This window comes from Salvelinus fontinalis, chromosome 7, assembly GCF_029448725.1.
Source record: "Salvelinus fontinalis isolate EN_2023a chromosome 7, ASM2944872v1, whole genome shotgun sequence".
In the NCBI taxonomy this organism is placed as follows: domain Eukaryota; kingdom Metazoa; phylum Chordata; class Actinopteri; order Salmoniformes; family Salmonidae; genus Salvelinus; species Salvelinus fontinalis.
Window position 1 is genome coordinate 63,684,355 of NC_074671.1, and position 15,477 is coordinate 63,699,831.

Sequence of the window (15,477 nt, forward strand, 5' to 3'; positions counted from 1 at the left end):
TGATAACTGTGGTGCTAGAGCAGAAAGTTTAGTCAGTTGTTATGGTGATAACTGTAGTAACGTTTTAAATGGCACCCTATTACCTTTGCAGTGCACATCTTTTGACCAGAGTGGGCCCTGCATAGGGAATAGGGTGCCGTTTGGGATGCTGCCAGTGACTCACGGTGATGCCAGGGTAGTATCCAGCGACAGCCACGTTCCCGGTACGGGTGGCAGAGACCAGTCCCACCACCAGAACCACCACAGACAGAGACAACAGGGAGATGGTCACCCATAACGCTGTCCTCCGACGCTTCATATACTGAGCTGGAGAGAGGGGAGGGAGGAGAGAGAGAGAGAGAGAGAGGGAGACGGACCGCGAGAGAGACAGAGAGCGAGGGAGACAGAGAGAGAGAGACGGAGAGAGAGAGACAGAGAAAGAAAGAGAGAGAAAAAGAGACAGAGAGAGAGAGGCAGAGAGAGAGACAGAGAGAGAGAGAGAGTGTGAGAGAGAGAGAAGAAAGGGAGAGAGAGAGAGAGAGAGAGAGAGAGAGAGAGAGAGAGGCAGAGAGAGAGAGAAAGAGAGATACAGAGAGAGAGAGACACAGAGAGAGAGAGAGAGAGAGAGAGAGAGAGAGAGAGAGAGAGAGAGAGAGAGAGAGAGAGAGAGAGAGAGAGAGAGAGAGAGAGAGAGAGAGAGAGGAGAAAGGGAGATGATGAGAAATACCATAATCAACTCTATGCTTATGATGTAGACAAACACACCCCCCACACACACACTTGTCAACAATTTGTCAACAGACTCATCTTTCTTGTCCACATAGTCAGACATTAGATACAGAAAAGCTCAAACAAACTAACAACAACACATAGCCATCCAGACAGTAACAACAACAACAACACATAGCCATCCAGACAGTAACAACAACACATAGCCATCCAGACAGTAACAACAACACATAGCCATCCAGACAGACAGACAGACAGACAGACAGACAGACAGACAGACAGTAACAACAACACATAGCCATCCAGACAGACAGACAGACAGACAGACAGACAGTAACAACAACACATAGCCATCCAGACAGTAACAACAACACATAGCCATCCAGACAGACAGACAGACAGACAGACAGACAGACAGTAACAACAACACATAGCCATCCAGACAGACAGACAGACAGACAGACAGACAGTAACAACAACACATAGCCATCCAGACAGACAGACAGACAGACAGACAGTAACAACAACACATAGCCATCCAGACAGTAACAACAACACATAGCCATCCAGACAGTAACAACAACACATAGCCATCCAGACAGTAACAACAACACATAGCCATCCAGACAGACAGACAGACAGACAGACAGTAACAACAACACATAGCCATCCAGACAGTAACAACAACACATAGCCATCCAGACAGACAGACAGACAGACAGACAGTAACAACAACACATAGCCATCCAGACAGACAGACAGACAGACAGACAGTAACAACAACACATAGCCATCCAGACAGACAGACAGACAGACAGACAGTAACAACAACACATAGCCATCCAGACAGACAGACAGACAGACAGTAACAACAACACATAGCCATCCAGACAGTAACAACAACACATAGCCATCCAGACAGACATACAGACAGTAACAACAACACATAGCCATCCAGACAGTAACAACAACACATAGCCATCCAGACAGACAGACAGACAGACATCCAGACAGTAACAACAACACATAGCCATCCAGACAGTAACAACAACACATAGCCATCCAGACAGACAGACAGACAGACAGACAGACAGTAACAACAACACATAGCCATCCAGACAGTAACAACAACACATAGCCATCCAGACAGACAGACAGTAACAACAACACATAGCCATCCAGACAGTAACAACAACACATAGCCATCCAGACAGACAGACAGACAGACAGACAGTAACAACAACACATAGCCATCCAGACAGTAACAACAACACATAGCCATCCAGACAGACAGACAGACAGACAGACAGACAGTAACAACAACACATAGCCATCCAGACAGTAACAACAACACATAGCCATCCAGACAGACAGACAGTAACAACAACACATAGCCATCCAGACAGACAGACAGTAACAACAACACATAGCCATCCAGACAGTAACAACAACACATAGCCATCCAGACAGACAGACAGCAACAACAACACATAGCCATCCAGACAGACAGACAGGCAGACAGACAGTAGCTCTATCTGCACTTTCCATTTCACACTGTGTGCAATTCTCCCTGCTGTAAACTTTCTGCTGATGATGCAGAGCAAGTTAAATACTTTATCATCTATTGGAGGCTATAAGCTGTGGGTGTCAGCGTTACTGGATCAATTCATTATTTACATGAAATAAGGCAGATGCGGTGGTCAGAAACATTGGGTAATTGAATCATGACTTTACCTGCGGGGTCCAGGACATCTGTTGTTGTTTGTAGTGGAGTTTGTTGTGCCGTTGGCTGCTGCATTCTGCCGTTATTAACGTCTTTAGGGTACTAGAATAACAAACAGCCTAGTAGCCTTTTCAAAGTTGGTTATGGGGTAGCCTATACAGCATAAATCCACAGGCGAATGGACGATACACTCCTCTTCGTCTCTATAGTATCCTGCAAGAGGCAATCCTCTCCGCCACTGTTTTACCGCGTCCTTCCTCCCCAGCGCGCCCTGCCAGGTGACGGTCTCCTCTTCGCGCCAAACTAGGAATCCGTCACATTACCTGTCGCGCGGGACGGGCGGATGGAGATCAATAATAACTCCAATGAAGAAGTGTCGAATCACGTTTAATAAAATGAGTCTCCCAAGTTTTCTCAGTAATGTTTTCGTCACCCAACACCGTCTGACGGTTAGGTTAGTTAGAAGATCCTCTCTCTGCCAACTTCGAGAACCCGACACCCTGTTACGAAAGATGCGCTGCAGCCACAGGACAAAGAAATATACCGCGTCGTTCTCACAATCGCCAGAGCCGTTGATGACGATGATTTAGAGGTACCGTACATAATTTATGTATTTAATCGGGGCTGAATCGTTCGTGGAATATGGTACATTTCAGTTAATTATTTATTTGGCAGTGACACTGAAAGCGTCTGGTGTTTAATCACGAAGAGGACGTTAGGCCATCATTAGGTACCATCCACATATGAGAAAGATCCAGAAACACTTCAATTTATTATACAGGTTACACATCTTGTTGCTAGTCTTCGTCCAGTCGGGGATGGTCCGTTCCTGTCCCTGACACTGAGACAGTGAAGTAAGTAGGCCCACTGTTTTAACCAAAGGAGGCCTGGAAATACCACCAGGGTCAAATGTATGATCGCTAATAGGCTGTGGAAGTCTCATCAGCCGACCAACTGTAAACCATCTGCCGATGTGCCGTTGAGCAAGGCACTTCACCCTAATTGCTCATTTAAATCGCTCTGGATAACAACGTCTGCTAAATTACTATAATGTAAATGTAGAATATATATATATATATATATATATATATATATATATATATATATATATATTACATAGATGTGTTTTAATGAATAAGACTAACAACAGATTAAACGACTTTTGGCCAAGGGATCCGTGGAATAGGCCTACATTTTAAAGTGTGTAATGCAATACAATTTAATATTATTCATCTACAATTTATGTTCTTATACCTGGGCAACATGGGACTGGGATGCTCACAGGGATATAGGTATCCACAGTATTCCACCAATTATAATTTTTCAATTCAATACTATTCCCCCCCATAGGCCTAAATGCACTTTAATTTAAGGAAAATTGTGTAGAATTGCAGGTTATTAGCTTTAAAGCTACAACAACAATAAATATATCTGCCCCATGACAAAATGTGTGGAATTGCAGGAAATTTGCTTGAAAACCCCATTTTCTCTCAGATGCCAAGGGGAAAGCCTTTTCAATGTTCTGAACCCGAGACTTGGTTCATCCAGCCATGCAGTTATAGTTATAGTTAGTTAGTTAGTTATAAGTTATAATAAAACTCAGGAGCGCAATTTTCGTTTTAGAAGCCAGTTTTTTTTTTTTTTATCCAGTCGGATAAACATTCCAAACAGCCTACCCGACCAATCGGAGGCATCCGTATGGTCCTAAAGTACACCGTTGCCTCTTTTTATATCACATTCCAATGATCAAACTTGGGGGGACATGTGAAAGTTGCACCCCTGGTAAAACTCACTGTAAGCTATTTGTATGGCACTTGAGTTGTGTTCTGATTCTAAGCCGGTCCCTGATGAATTTGCTATCACAAAAGGGGTCCCGGACCCAAAAAGTTTGAGAACCCCTGGTGAAGGCTACCGATGTGGGTTTTGTAATACCCATAGAGCCCCATCTACCACCCATAAACCCATCCTCCACCCATAAGCCCATCACCACCCATAAGCCCATCCACCACCCATCCATCCATCCACCGCCCATAAACCCATCCACCACCCATAAACCACCACCCATAAACCCATCCACCACCCATAAACCTATTCCGCCACCCATAAACCCATCAACCACCCATAAAACCATCCATACACCACCCATAAACCACCCATAAACCCATCCACCACCAATAAACCCAACCACCACCCATAAACCCATCCACCACCCATAAACCCATCCACCACCCATAAACCCACCCATAAACCATCACCCATAAACCCATCCACCACCCATAAGCCCATCCATCCATCCATCAATTTCACATAGAGAGTATATCCCAGTACACTGTAGGTAATCAGACATCAACTCATTGCAGTAACACAATAGGCCTACATTACATATTTATTTTATGGTGAAATGTTTATTTGACTGAATAAACATGATGATTTCTATGGTATAATTACACAGCCATTTACAGTTTCTCAAGTTCTATATAGACATTAGATAATTTTGTATTTAAACGAATGCACAGGAATTCATAAAACCCTGCTTTTATTAACAAGAGGTTCCTGTGTGGGAATCAGAGTGCTAGCACTCGGGAAAGCAACCTAAACAATATAGTATATTATACAATAAAGATAATAATAAATTATAAATATAATATATTGTACAGTATAGAAAAAGCAAGAGAAAAAACACCCCCTGCAGACCCCACCTAACCATCCCACTAACTCATTACCCATGGTGCAACAAGAACATTTGAAAATATGTCATACTCACAGTTTTCGTCACGCATATCTATACTGATATGTCGCGCATATCTATACTGATATGTCACGCATATCTATACTGATGTGTCACTCATATCTATACTAATATGTCACGCATATCTATACTGATATGTCACACATATCTATACTGATATGTCACGCATATCTATACTGATATGTCACACATATAAATACTACTAATTCACATATATATATATACTGATATGTTACACATGTCACCCATATCTATACTGATATGCCACGCATATCTATACTGATATGTTACACATATCTACTGATTTGAAAAGTGACATACACAACTTATAATTTGTATTGAGTGATTATGAGTGACTCCTTACAGGGTTTATAATGTAATATCAGTATTTATTATCAAGAAACCAACATTGCTGTAACTCCATATTGGAATATGTATCCCAAGTGGCACCCTATTCCCTATATAGTGCACTACTTTAGACCAGGACCCATGGCACCCTATTCCCTATATAGTGCACTACTTTTGACCAGGGCCCATAGGCCTCTGACTGTAATTTGAAAAGACCTTGTGGAGCATAAGAATATACAGTAGAACAGAGACATTAAATAGTTCATGCTAGTTGGATTTATATCTGCCATTAAACTGATCTATATCTGAGAGACTTGTGACGGAGTGTGAAGAGAGGGTACAGAGAGAGCTCCAGTCACTGCACATGACAACCAGATAAAACCAGTTGATGAGTTCTCCCCTATCTATCTAAATACATATATTTACATTTATAAACACCACACACACACACACACACACACACACACACACACACACACACACACACACACACACACACTGCATTGATGACATCACATTCCAAAAACTCAGAAGATTCCACAGCAAAAGACAAACAAGTAAACAGAAACAGAGCAATTATAGTTCCGTTATAGTTCTGTTATAACAAATAAAATGTTACAGTGACTGTATTTTGTTTTCTCAGCATAGTGGCTGGCTGTTAAAGCACTATTCTGTCTCTTTGGTGAAGTACAATAAATGGTGCATTTCACCATGTGCCGTAGTAGCAAGAAAAGAATGATTCTTCACTGAGAAGAAACAGGTGTAGATATCTAAAACGTCTTTTAACTTGTTCATTTTGATAAACATAATAATACATAACATATAATAAACAAAATAAACATTCCATCATTTACAACCCATTCCATTAAATCCACCCGCCTCCTTCGTGACCACATCTCTGCCATTGGCCCAAGACTACTTCCTCCACTCGGCCGGCCAATGAAATCCTTCCTAGTCATGATATTCATAAAGGGCGCGTTCCCGTGCCCAGGCGTTGCTGACGCCTGCCAGATCTGACAACGCCTGAATCGTTATTTTACTTACAGTATCAGCTAACCACATTATATGTTATAGCTATCTGTCAGTCGATGACACAGTCGATGATGTGGCACGCAACCATTGGTTGATGCATGCAACGTCTGAGCAGGGGAACGCGACCATGTTCCCTACCCCATGACCTCTGATCTATGACAGGCAGCAGGTGGAGGACTTCGGGGGCTGTTCCAGGATGCTCTCCCTGCGCAGGTCGTTGGGCAGCGCCCCCCCGACCCCCCAGAGGTTCAGCTCCCCGTAGATCCCCGTCTCGATCATCTCCTCCTGCCAGGGAATGGGGATGTTCCCCGAGGAGAACTCGTCAAAGAACTCCTTGTCGGGGTCGTCCAGGGTGACTCCCTTCACTGTTGAGAAAGCTCCGACGGCGTCCAGATCCTTGGCGTAGACCGTCTTGGAGTCGGGAACAAACGGAGGCACCAGGATCCCTGTCAGAGGAACACAACACCACATCCAGACAGTCATAGGACTGATCATGGGAAACGGGCCACATGTCAGTTGTGTTGATTTCCAGTTTGAAATGAAGTTTTTGCTGCTTTGTTTATTATGGAATAAGATTTAATCAAAGGATGACAAATGTGTGTATATTGGTTAATGTGTGTATATTGGGTAATGTGTGTATATTGGGTCATGTGTGTATATTGGGTAATGTGTGTATATTGGGTCATGTGTGTATATTGGGTCATGTGTGTATACTGGGTAATGTGTGTATATTGGGTAATGTGTGTATATTGGGTCATGTGTGTATATTGGATAATGTGTGTATATTGAGTAATGCGTGTATATTGGATAATGTGTGTATATTGGGTCATGTGTGTATATTGGGTCATGTGTGTATATTGGGTCATGTGTGTATCTTGGGTAATGTGTGTATCTTGGGTAATGTGTGTATCTTGGTTAATGCGTGTATATTGAGTAATGCGTGTATATTGGATAATGTGTGTATATTGGGTCATGTGTGTATATTGGGTCATGTGTGTATATTGGGTCATGTGTGTATATTGGGTCATGTGTGTATATTGGGTCATGTATGTATATTGGGTAATGTGTGTATATTGGGTACTGTATGTATATTGGGTCATGTGTGTATATTGGGTCATGTGTGTATATTGGGTAATGTGTGTATATTGGGTACTGTATGTATATTGGGTAATGTGTGTATATTGGGTACTGTATGTATATTGGGTCATGTGTGTATATTGGGTCATGTGTGTATATTGGTTAATGTGTGTATATTGGGTACTCTGTGTATATTGGGTAATGTGTGTATATTGGGTCATGTGTGTATATTGGTTAATGTGTGTATATTGGGTAATGTGTGTATATTGGGTAATGTGTGTATATTGGGTCATGTGTGTATATTGGATAATGTGTGTATATTGGGTAATGTGTGTATATTGGGTAATGTGTGTATATTGGGTAATGTGTGTATATTGGGTCATGTGTGTATATTGGGTCATGTGTGTATATTGGGTAATGTGTGTATATTGGGTCATGTGTGTATATTGGGTCATGTGTGTATATTGGATAATGTGTGTATATTGGGTAATGTGTGTATATTGGGTCATGTGTGTATATTGGTTAATGTGTGTATATTGGGTAATGTGTGTATATTGGGTAATGTGTGTATATTGGGTCATGTGTGTATATTGGATAATGTGTGTATATTGGGTCATGTGTGTATATTGGGTCATGTGTGTATATTGGATAATGTGTGTATATTGGGTCATGTGTGTATATTGGTTAATGTGTGTATATTGGGTAATGTGTGTATATTGGGTAATGTGTGTATATTGGGTCATGTGTGTATATTGGATAATGTGTGTATATTGGGTCATGTGTGTATATTGGATAATGTGTGTACATTGGGTAATGTGTGTATCTTGGTTAATGTGTGTATATTGGGTCATGTGTGTATATTGGGTAATGTGTGTACATTGGGTAATGTGTGTATATTGGGTCATGTGTGTATATTGGGTCATGTGTGTATATTGGGTCATGTGTGTATATTGGGTCATGTGTGTATATTGGGTCATGTGTGTATATTGGGTCATGTGTGTATATTGGGTCATGTACTGGTGGCTCCTCTTCCTGACTGTCTCATCTCTTTTTGTTTATCACATCCTTGATGATTCCACGTTTCTAAAACGGCCTGTGATGATGACGACACATAAGAGCAGAAGGTGATGCAGCGGGTTCTATTTCCTATATAGTGCACTACTTTAGACCAGGGCCCTATATAGTGCACTACTTTAGACCAGGGCCCTATATAGTGCACTACTTTAGACCAGGGCTAACAGATTATAGGGTGCCATTTTGGACGTAGCCCCAGTGATGCAGGCCGCACCTTCGTTCAGTTTCATCCAGTTGAGTTCGCTGAAGAAGGGGTGCGCTCGGAGCTCGTCGCAGGACCCGTTCTTGAAGCCCAGCCTCTGGTCCACCGTCTTGCACAGCAGCGCCTCGCAGATGGACTTGGCTTTCTCACTGAACTTCTCCGGATAGGCCACGGGGTCGTTCAGAATCCGCTTCTTCACTACTTTGTTCTCCACCTGAATGGATGACAGCCCATAGAGTTGGACAGAAGGCACATCTATCCAACCCTCTATGTCTATGTGCCTCTATGTACCTATTTGTGCCCTCTAACTAACTCTATGCGTTAGCCCTGGGTTAGGTTACACCTGACCAGCCCCACCCAGTACATAATTCATTAGCGTTACCTCTGTCAAGCCTCTGTGTGCGTCACACATGGCACAATATTCCCTGTTTAGTGCACTACTGTTGACCAGGGACCATAGGGCTCTGGTCTAAAATAGTGCACTCCGTATGGAATAGGGGGCCATTTGGAACAGAGGTAGACAGAGGTGAGCTGGGACTGAAGAAAGCAAGAGAAAGACACAGAGAGAGAGAGAGAGAGAGAGACACACACACAGAGAAGGAGAGAGACAGAGAGAGAAAGAGAAGGAGTGACAGAGACAGAGAAGGAGAGAGAGAGAGAGAGGGACAGTAGAGAGAGGATAGTACAGAATAGAGAGAGAGAGAGAGGGATAAGAAGGAGAAGGAAGGGAGAAGAGGACAGGAGTGAGAAGAAGAGAGGAAGGTAGAAGTCACCTTCTCTCCTCGGGTTCTGAAAGGTCCCTTGGCAGCGATGAACTCATACAGTGTGACCCCAAGGGTAAAGTAGTCCACTGACCAGTCATACTCCTCCCCTTTCAGCAGCTCTGGGGCCATGAACCCTGACAGGAAGAGGTCAAAGGGAACAGTAGTGTCCTCTGTCTGCGTCTCAAATGGCACCCTATACCCCTTACATAGTATATAGTCATCTACTATTGACCCCCACTTTATGCTTACATGCCAGGGAAGTAAGGACCAGTGAGATAGAGAGGGGACAGTTAAGTACCGGTGTCTAGAGAAGGGAGGGGACATGTAAGTGCAGGTGTAATAGAGAGAGGACAGGTAAAGAGGTGGGATAGAGAGGGAAAAGGACAGGTAAGTGCAGGTGTAATAGAGAGGGGAGAGGACAGGTAAAAACAGGTGGGCTAGAGAGGGGAGGGGACAGGTACAGTAAGTGGTTACAGCAGTGTGTCATGTCAGGGACAGTACAGTGAGTTGTCAGGGACACTACAGTGAGTTGTCAGGGACAGTACAGTGAGTTGTCAGGGACACTACAGTGAGTTGTCAGGGACAGTACAGTGAGTTGTCAGGGACAGAACAGTGAGTTGTCAGGGACAGAACAGTGAGTTGTCAGGGACAGAACAGTGAGTTGTCAGGGACAGTACAGTGAGTTGTCAGGGACAGTACAGTGAGTTGTCCGGGACACTACAGTGAGTTGTCAGGGACACTACAGTGACTTGTCAGGGACAGTACAGTGACTTGTCAGGGACAGTACAGTGACTTGTCAGGGACACTACAGTGAGTTGTCAGGGACAGTACAGTGAGTTGTCAGGGACACTACAGTGAGTTGTCAGGGACAGTACAGTGAGTTGTACTGTACAGGTGAGTTAAGGGAAGTGGTAGTGTACCTGGAGTCCCAGCGTAGCCTTTGATATTGGTCTGGTTGTCCTCCAGCTCCACGGCCAGACCAAGGTCAGAGATACGCACGTTACCTGAGACAAAGAGAGCAAACATCAGGACCACAATGTCAAACACGCCTCCAACAAACGTCAGAGATATTGTTAGCAGCCCAGAGTACGTCAGTGTCGACCCATGTCCTGTGTTAGTGTTAAGAGTAAATTGACTTAAGTTGTGAAAGTGTATTGTAGGAAACTATGTACTGTGTTAGCCCGCTGTATGTGTGTGTGTGTGTGTGTGTGTGTGTGTGCGTGCGTGCGTGCGTGTGTGCGTGTGTGCGTGCGTGTGTACCTTCATTATCCAACAACACGTTCTCAGGTTTGAGGTCTCTGTAGATGATTCTCTTCTGGTGCAGGTGCTCCATGCCCTGGATGATCTGAGCTGTGTAGAAACAGGCCCTCTGCTCATCAAACCCTGGGTTGTTCTCATCCACATTGTAGATATGATACCTGACCGTAGATTACATGAGATTGATGTTCACAAGAGGACATTCTAACCTCAGATCACGCATTGCATACACAAACCACATAGAAACACAACAGGAAACACAGCAGGAAATAAACAACTGTAGATAAACATAAATAGAACCCTCCCTCCCCACACCCACCCAATAGGAGCAAGCTATTTTACCTCAGGTCTCCTCCCTCCCTACACCCACCCAATAGGAGCAAGCTGTTTTACCTCAGGTCTCCTCCCTCCCTACATCCACCCAATAGGAGCAAGCTATCTTACCTCAGGTCTCCTCCCTCCCTACACCCACCCAATAGGAGCAAGCTATTTTACCTCAGGTCTCCTCCCTCCCTACACCCACCCAATAGGAGCAAGCTATTTTATCTCAGGTCTCCTCCCTCCCTACACCCACCCAATAGGAGCAAGCTATTTTACCTCAGGTCTCCTCCCTCCCTACACCCACCCAATAGGAGCAAGCTATTTTACCTCAGGTCTCCTCCCTCCCTACACCCACCCAATAGGAGCAAGCTATTTTACCTCAGGTCTCCTCCATTCATGATGGTCATGACCAGACAGAGCTCAGTCTTGGTCTGGAAGGCGTAGGCCAGCGACACGATGAACCTGCTGTGGACACGTGCCAGAATTCTCTTCTCCACCATCGCCCCCTAGTGGACCGGAGGGGCAAGGCACCCTATTTCTTATATAGTGCAGTACATTTGACCAGGGCTCATAGAGCTCATAAGGGCTCATAGGGCTCTGGTCAAATGTATTGCACTATATAGGAAATAGGGTGACATTATATAGGGAATAGGGTGACATTATATAGGGAATAGGGTGCCATTATATAGGGAATAGGGTGGGATTATATAGGGATAGGGTGCCAATATATAGGGAATAGGGTGCCATTTGGGCCAAAGCCTGTGTCTAAGGTCAGCACAGGACAGGCTGCAAGGTCCATCAGTTCATTCACATTACACAAGACAACCACACACTTATACGTAAGCATGTGTGACAACACGCACATACACACACACCCAATACCCGTAGCAGGGAGGGATCTGCTCCATTTATTAACATGGCAGAGTTGGCACGTATTGAATAAGGAGCTCAATAATCATTCTAATGCTGCAGGTAGGGGCTTATCACTGATTATATCATGGAAGACAGACACACTGCACAGCTCCTCTGGTTCCTGCATTGGCACTTCATTGAGCAATTAATGTCACTTCATATCCACGAGTGATTTGACAGTCCAAAGTCAGTCCAGAGTCCACACACCTTGTTTCCCTGGTAGACATCAGTGTGTAAACCAGCTGCCACTGTGGTCTAGAGGAAGAGCTGGACCCCTGGGGTATTTTAATGAAATACCATTTGTATTTCATGTCAACTCTAACCATTGCCACGGCCCTGCCCAATAAATCTCAATGTCCCCTGTTCGTTCAGTTCCACTCCAGACAGACCCTTACCCCTCACTGCCCAGAACGGACTACAGTCCAACACTTACATTCATCTTACTGCACACTACTGCACTATACTACACTCACACGTGCACACACACGTACGCACACACATGTACACACACACGTGCACACACACACACACACACAGTTTCACCGCTACCCAGACCACTCCTCTGTCTAGTCTATTTGTGGCATAGAACAAATCTACAGGGATGATCCTGCATGGTTGCTTCCTACAAGGCACCCTATTCCCTATGAAGGGCCCTACTTTTGACCTTGGCCCATAGGGATTTACAGGGAGCGGGGTGCTATTTGTGATGCAAACTCAGAGGAAGACATTTGGAAGGTGTGTTGTTGGGTAATAGTCCTGAATGAGGTTCTTATGTCGTGTGAAATCCCTGTGATAATCTGAAGAGCTGTGACACTCTGCTGAAGGTCAAGGCTACGTACTAACGACTGTGTGTGTGCTCTCCTATGTACTAACGTAAGTCTGTTCCATAATCGGCCCTCCTCCACTAAGCATCGCTTATCCTGGACAGATGCTTTGGATAAGTTGTGTTACGAATGGTGTTCATCGTACCCATAACACAAACTTTATGAATTAAACTGTGAACTCTCTTTTGTCCATCACACGCTTCTCTCTCCTCTCTTTATCTCTGACCTCTTTAAAGTGACTTCCTCAGAGCTCTCACACGAAACTCACAGAAACCAACACCTAACCCTAATGGTCTTACAACACACGTCTCGCATCAACCCATCCAATGACACATAGCCATTTCCCTCCATGAACTACACTACCCATCAGGCACTCTTTCCTCTATTCCAATGGCAACCAATTTTGTCCTCCATTTTAGAAGTGAACTACAAACTCCACTATATATAGTAGTAATACAGGTCTTCTGTCTCTCACCTCATATCCTTTTCTCTTCTTCAGCCTCTTCTTGTTGAGCTTCTTGCAGGCGTACAGTTTCCCTGTGGCCTTCATCGAGGTGGCATGTACCTCCCCGAAGCCCCCCTTCCCAAGGACACGGAAGTCCATGAACCAGTCCTCTCCCGTGGGCTGCATCTCCAGCCACTTCCACTGGAGGAACCTCTTCAGGTGCATGCTGTCCAGGTAGAAGGTGTAAGGGACCTCCTTGAGGAAGTCCAGTACGCTGGTCAGAGTCTCGATGAACAGATCGTCCCCGGCCTCCGCGTGCTTCTCCTTCACCTTGGTGATGTCGTTCTCCGGCAGGAAGGGGCAGAAGTGTTTGGCGCTCGGATCCATGTAGCGAGAGAGCATCTTGGAGGCCTTCTTAATGCGGTCCTGGTCCTCGGCCTGGTTGTACTCCTCCACATCCTTCCACAGGCGGCAGGGGCCTTTGTATTCGTTGTTGGCCTCCAGGAACTCCTGGAACAGACGCTTGCCGATGGGCTGTTCCACGCAGGCGGTCTGGAAGCCCAGGTCCAGAGTCTCCCTGAGGCCCTCGCACACCGTGATGTGAGGCAGCTTCAGGCGGGCGTGGTACTTCTTGTCCCGGTTGGCGGACGGGTTGGCCGTGCCGTCGAAGCTCCCGCGCGCCGAGATGTAGGCCGAGTTGGCCACCACCGTTGTCAGGCTGCCCATATCCATGGCGATGAAGGATGGAGGCAGAAACAAAGAGAGAGAAATAAAGAGAGAGAGGAACAGGAGAGAAGCGCCGAGCTCCACTGGGAAACAGTTCAGGAGGGAGAATGAGGAAATCCCCAGACAACTCCTCTCGTCGTGGACACGGAGAGAAAAAGAGGGGGAGAGGAAAGGAGGAGGAGAAGAGAAGGACAGGAGTAAACAGAAGGACAGACGGCCGGATGACCAAAATGTTCACAGGAAATGAAAGGATTAGAGTTTCCCCCAGACTGTAGTGATTCAGTAGAGAGCAGAGGAGTGATCTGTCTGTCTGTCTGTACCCCTGGAGCGCAGGATGCAGAGAGAGAGAGAGAAAGTGACACACAGGGAGCACTGATTCCCCTTACTAGGACCGTAGCAGACCTGAGACAGAGGTTAAGCCCCTGCCACGCACACACGCACACACATTCTCACATAACAGAGATCTGTCTGACTCAACACCTTTGTGTTCAGAGTTCCACTAACTCCACTAACTCTATCCACTAACTCTATAATACCTTCCTTCCACTGCTACTGTGTTAAACCATGAGGAGGACAATAGGATGGAGAGCCGAGAGAGAGAGAGAGAGAGAGAGAGAGAGAGAGAGAGAGAGAGAGAGAGAGAGAGAGAGAGAGAGAGAGAGAAAGAGAGAGAGAGAGAGAGGAGGAGAAAAAGAGAGAGAGAGAGATAGAGGGAGTGAAAGAGAGGGAGAGAAAGATCACACAGATTCACAAAGAATTCGAAAACAAATCCAATTTTGATAAACTCCCATATCTACTGGGTGAAATTCCACAGTGTGCCATCACAGCAGCAAGATTTGTGACCTGTTGCCACAAGAAAAGGGCAACCAGTGGAGAACAAACACCATTGTAAATACAACCCATATTTATGCTTACTTATTTTAACTTGTGTGCTTTAACCATTTGTACATTGTTACAACACTGTATATATATAATATGACATTTGTAATGTCTTTATTGTTTTGAAACTTCTGTATGTGTAATGTTTACTGTTAATTTGTATTGTTTGTTTCACTTTTGTGTATTGTCTACCTCACTTGCTTTGGCAATGTTAACACATGTTTCCCATGCCAATAAAGCCCCTTGAATTGAATTGAAAGAGAGAGAGAGAGAGAGAGAGAGAGATAGATAGAGGGAGAGAAAGAGAGGGAGAAAAAGAGAGACAGAGAGATAGAGGGAGAGAAAGAGAGGGGGAGAAAGAGAGAGAGAGGAAAAGAGTCAGAGTGGTAGCATTCATAAAAATGGTAGGTGATCCAGGTCTATGGAATGGTAGGTG

General features: G+C 44.8%; 2 protein-coding genes across 3 annotated transcripts in view; both read right to left on the reverse strand.

Annotated features, from left to right (window-relative positions):
• LOC129860204 (transmembrane protein 255B-like) overlaps positions 1 to 3,152 on the reverse strand; it is a 19,526-nt gene extending 16,374 nt beyond the window's left edge. Inside the window, exons 1-2 of one of the 2 annotated variants that reach the window (XM_055930592.1) lie at positions 2,443 to 3,130; positions 164 to 306 (exon numbers count right to left, since the gene is read on the reverse strand). In XM_055930592.1, coding sequence (XP_055786567.1) covers positions 164 to 306; positions 2,443 to 2,506 — 207 coding nt within the window. In that variant the 5' untranslated portion in view covers positions 2,507 to 3,130. Of the gene's footprint in view, positions 1 to 163; positions 307 to 2,442 lie in introns of both variants that reach the window. The other variant, XM_055930593.1, reaches the window with a different exon arrangement.
• Positions 3,153 to 6,040: 2,888 nt separating this feature from the next.
• grk1a (G protein-coupled receptor kinase 1 a) lies at positions 6,041 to 14,244 on the reverse strand. Its single transcript, XM_055930608.1, has 7 exons — positions 13,467 to 14,244; positions 11,634 to 11,761; positions 10,938 to 11,095; positions 10,598 to 10,681; positions 9,687 to 9,811; positions 8,926 to 9,127; positions 6,041 to 7,006 (listed from the first exon to the last, which is right to left on the reverse strand). The coding sequence occupies exons 1-7, from the start codon at positions 14,166 to 14,168 to the stop codon at positions 6,714 to 6,716; spliced, it is 1,692 nt and encodes a 563-aa protein (XP_055786583.1). The 5' UTR covers positions 14,169 to 14,244; the 3' UTR covers positions 6,041 to 6,713.
• Between the last annotated feature and the right edge of the window lie 1,233 nt (positions 14,245 to 15,477).